The sequence below is a fragment of the Triticum aestivum genome, chromosome 6D (assembly GCF_018294505.1).
Source record: "Triticum aestivum cultivar Chinese Spring chromosome 6D, IWGSC CS RefSeq v2.1, whole genome shotgun sequence".
Lineage (NCBI taxonomy): Eukaryota > Viridiplantae > Streptophyta > Magnoliopsida > Poales > Poaceae > Triticum > Triticum aestivum.
Window position 1 is genome coordinate 37,834,040 of NC_057811.1, and position 4,847 is coordinate 37,838,886.

A 4,847-nucleotide genomic window follows, 5' to 3' on the forward strand; every position below is an offset into this window, starting at 1 on the left:
AGCACATCGATGTCCAAACGAAGTTGACGAAGCGTGTCATGCACGATGCAAATCTCTGCGCTGTGATTGGTCCATCCAGTGCTCCCACGGATCGCTCCCCCCTCGAGCGAAGCTCCCGTCTCCAATAAAAGCCGCGCCCCTCGCCGCTGTCCCAACCCACCAAACCCAGAGCATTCCTCCAATCCAGCACCACCGCCGCCAGCTCCACACCTCGAGAGGGACACCTCGTCGCCGGAGAAGCAGCAAGAAGAAGATGGCCGGAAGGAAGGGCGGCGACAGGAAGAAGGCGGTGACCCGCTCCGTCAAGGCCGGGCTGCAGTTCCCCGTCGGCCGCATCGGGCGCTACCTCAAGAAGGGCCGCTACGCCCAGCGCGTCGGCTCCGGCGCCCCCGTCTACCTCGCCGCCGTCCTCGAGTACCTCGCCGCCGAGGTAGCCGCAGATCTTCGCTCGCTGCCCTCGAGCCTCTGTTCTGCTGCTCTGTTCCTCTTGTGCTGGACAGGTAACCGATTCCGTTCTTGGTTGAAATGAATCGCAGGTCCTGGAGCTTGCCGGCAACGCGGCCAAGGACAACAAGAAGACGCGCATCATCCCGCGCCACCTGCTGCTGGCCGTCCGCAACGACCAGGAGCTCGGCAGGCTGCTCGCCGGCGTCACCATCGCCCACGGCGGCGTCATCCCCAACATCAACTCCGTGCTGCTCCCCAAGAAGTCCCCCGCAGCCGCCGAGAAGGAGGCCAAGTCGCAGAAGGCCGCCGCCAAGTCCCCCAAGAAGAAGACCGCAGCCACCAAGGAGTAGCCGTCCCCATTCCCATAGCCTAGCCAGTCTTGCTGCTCTGTTCCATTTCTCATGGACAAGATGAGCAGTAGTCGTGTGGTTGGCAGATCTGTATGTAATGCCTGGTAGTCTGTAGTGACCCTTTCGTCAGATTCGTCGAGCAAGTGCGGGCATTGTATCTCTGATTTATGTGGGAAATACTAGTACTAAAGATGCACTCCTTTGAGTCATAGTAATTCTCTTGTTCTATATATCTATGGCTGTCTGCAATTTGGTCTTGTGAATGCTTGACACCTGCTTTTGCTTCTGAACATTTGGTACTAAATAAGTTTCATTTGTATGAAATTCTCTTTGTATCATCTGAAAATTCCCCTTGCTCTTTGCATACTGAAACAAACAGGGTACTCAATTTCAGGCACTCATCTTATGTTATGTCTCACACCAATCATATGATTTCTATAATCCTCCACTTCCATGTGAAACCAAGAAATGATGGTGGTGCTAGATTGGACAAGTAATGTTTGAAACCACAAACTATATGATGCTTCAGAAGTCTTGGGGATAAACATGGCAAATTATAGCTTGACCTTTGTAGCTCAAAATATTCTTGCAGACAATTTAAGCTTTCAGACCAGAGACCTGAGAAACATTTGGTGCTACGTAGATGCAAAATAAACTAACTACTAGCCAGAAACACATGTTATTTTGGAAGAAAGCAGAAACAGATGCTAGGAAGGGCAGATTAAACAGAGATGATTAAACGTGCGATAACAGGGCATCGCTGCACGTATTCGGTTTTCTTTCTTCCTCTTTTTTGTTGTTGCAAAAGGCATCCGGTTTTGTTTCTCTGCATCAACACATGCAGCAGCTTCACAATTAAGGGATTATTTAGAGCCGGAGAGAGCACAATTAGAACCTTCTGAATACAATTAAAGCAAAATAACTCATGTAGAAACAGAAAACAAACTTTATGCATCCTGAGCAACAGAGAGATTAAATTCTACATAGCTCACATCCTGGGCATTCTGATAACAACACAAGGGGTGCAAATTCTCCAAGAGTAATGAGATCCTGACAACTCTGTGTGTAGCCCGCTAATAAAAATATGCATTGATAAAAAAATGATGATAATTAATGAGGTAAATAATGAAAATAAAATATTGTTTATGATTCCTCTAAATGCGCCACCACAATCACGCAGCCGCCTCCTCCCCTAAAAAATTAGGGTTCCCCCGCCTCCCACCGGCGCCGTCGCCGGCCCGCCTCGTCTCCGGTGACCTTAGGGCCATGGGGGCGCGGTGGATCCCGGCTCTTGCCGGTGGGAGGGCTCCATTTTTAGATGTGTTTTCGAGTTTTGTTAGGGTTTGTGTCCTGCTCAGAAAGACGAGACGGCGGCGGCTCCCTAAAGATGGGATAAAGTTCTTCTCTCCTAGCCCCCATTCCGGCGGTGCATCTAGCATCGTCGGTGGGCGTGTGGAGGTGTGTCTCCGGCGGATCTGTCTTTGGTGGATTTGCTCAGATCTGTTCGTCGTTCGTTTATGTTTGTGTGTCTTCAAGTTGGATCCTTCCGATCTACGTTACTCTTTATCAGCGGCAGTTGCTGTTATGATACGCTGGTCCTATGAGGCCTTAGCACGACGACTTCCCGACTGTCTACTATAACAAGTTTTTGTCCGACTCCGGTGAGGAAGGGGCGATGGCGGCGGCGTGCCTTTGGCTCGCTTCACTGCTTGTAGTCATCGCTAGGTGGTCTATGAATCTGGGTGTAATTTTTATTATTTCTGCTGTTTATTGTACTGCCATGATTGAAGGTGAATAGATTGGATATTTTCCCGTAATATTTTTTTCTACCACAAAGCCCACTAGCCTGCCGCAGGCGCGAGGAAAAGGTCGAGGGCACCTTATTTCGAATGGCCACAAAATCCCCATGAAATGTTGTCGGCATACGCCTAACCTATGAACTACCTCCCCAGCCACGGGCGAGGAGCAGCGTCCACCGGCCTCCCGCATCTACAAGGGTCACCGGAGATTGGGTGGACAGATGAGCTCACCGGCGTTGCAAGGTTGTTGACCAGGTAACCCATCATTCGCCTAAGGTAAAAAATACTCTCTCTGTTTCTCAAAATGAGTGAACCTGCACTCTAAAATACGTCTATATTTATCCGTATGTAGTCTATATTGAAATCTCTAAAAAGACTTATATTTAGAAACAGAGGAAGTACTTCATATCCGGATCTTTCCAGAGAGAAAAAAATGTAAAAAAGAAGAAGCTTGATTACTAATCTTGCATCAACAACAGCATACACACAGTCGATAGACAAAAAATGTAAAAAAGAAGAAGCTTGATTACTAATCTTGCATCAACAACAGCATACACAGTGTCGATAGTGTTGGGAGTCCTGTGTTTATGATGTACTCCCTCCGTTCCTAAATACAAGTCTCTTTAGAGATTTTAATATGGACTACATCGGAGCAAAATGAGTGAATTTACGCTCTAAAATATGTTTATATACATCTGTATGTAGTTCATATTAAAATCTCTAAAAGGGCTTATATTTAGAAATGAAGGGAGTAGTACAGGAGTATGTGTTTGGAGTGTAGCTACCACTAACATGTTTATTTGATAGAGTTGTCGCCAGCAGATGAGCACACTCCACTGCCATTATACAAGTCCTAGTTTCGGTCGTTACCTCCATGGAGACAAGTCAGTCAGGGGAGCTTTTACCATTTGGCCGCCCGGCAAGCAAAACAAGCGAATGGAGTTTGGCCAAGTCTCCACTCTGAAGATGCCAGTAGAAAAATGGCCCTATTCCTTTCTCTTTTTCTGTCGGAGGGGAAACAAAAGAGAGTTGAAACACGACCATTCTGTTGAAGATGAGTTCATGAGCAGAGTTGTTGCATACCGCCGCGGTCCTCTTCAGTTGGAAGCGCGCTGGATCGCTACATACACAGGTACTTCTTGTTCGAAACTGATCGATTCCAGATTTTCACCGTTCCCCTTTCTCGACGACGCTGCTAGTCAAGTCTGCTAGTAGTGTATGCCTACAGAGTAATCTCTTCTCCTGGCCTCGGCGAGCCGCTGCCCGAGCAAATCCTCCTCCACCATCCCCGGATTCTGAAATTGAGCCCCTGGCGTTGGTCAGCCTCATCGCATGGAGTCTGGGTGCCCTTCCATCGTCTCTTTCGTCATCAGCTCCCCAGAGAAAATTCCTTCTGAGCTTGTCCATCTTTTTAATCATCCATTTGTCCCCTCCAGGAAGGCAGCTAGAAAATACGTAGCAGTTGCAGTGACCACCGAAGCATCAGTCTTCCTGTCCTGTTGAGAAGGCGCCCTTTCCATGGCGAGAGCTTGCCGGCAGCCTTGTCAAGCACAGTTGGCTGTAGCTTGGCTCTCCTCGGCTTTCTGAACCTTAGAGGCATACCCAGATACCAGCAAGGCAAATAGCTTGCACTCCACCAAAATCATTCTGCATAGGAGATAGGATAAGCCACACTCTTCGCACTGTTAAGTTCTCAGACCGGATGCGTCACCAAACGTCTTCAAGATGACCTGGACAGCAGCAAAATCTTCCGGCAAAGGATTGTCTGTATTTAAGAAGTAAAAAACTTAGACTGTTTACTGTGCAAACAACCAAAACCTTACAACTTAGAAACACGGTCTTCATATTTGCGCAAGGCATATACAGTCATGCATGATAATTCAGTGCCAGAAATCCAAAGGCAAGAAACATTTTTTTGCATAATCCGAATCTAGACAGGCATACAGTTAAACAAAAGATGAAAAGGCCATCTTAGCACTAATATATATTTTTGTCATTTATATATTACGATTGCAAGCTCAACTGAAATTTTCACAGCATTTACAAATCATTGTCAAAATTTGTTCAGCCATGCTAAAAATTTCAGGTATATTTCGACAGAATAAAAATGAAAAGTACACAGGAAGTCTTGCCTACAACTTTTAGAGTTGAATTGAATGGCCATTAGTTTGCTCACTAAATTTTTCTCTCTCTTTTCGTGTAGTGCTGTGCAGCAGAATCTTCTTGCCAACTCTAGTTTCAGGCAAGTAAC

The 4,847-nt window shown here is 47.0% G+C and overlaps 1 protein-coding gene across 1 annotated transcript; it reads left to right on the forward strand.

Annotated features, from left to right (window-relative positions):
* The first annotated feature begins 158 nt into the window (after positions 1 to 158).
* LOC732712 (protein H2A.5-like) lies at positions 159 to 1,078 on the forward strand. Its single transcript, NM_001428011.1, has 2 exons — positions 159 to 430; positions 537 to 1,078. The coding sequence occupies exons 1-2, from the start codon at positions 254 to 256 to the stop codon at positions 795 to 797; spliced, it is 438 nt and encodes a 145-aa protein (NP_001414940.1). The 5' UTR covers positions 159 to 253; the 3' UTR covers positions 798 to 1,078.
* Positions 1,079 to 4,847: the final 3,769 nt, after the last annotated feature.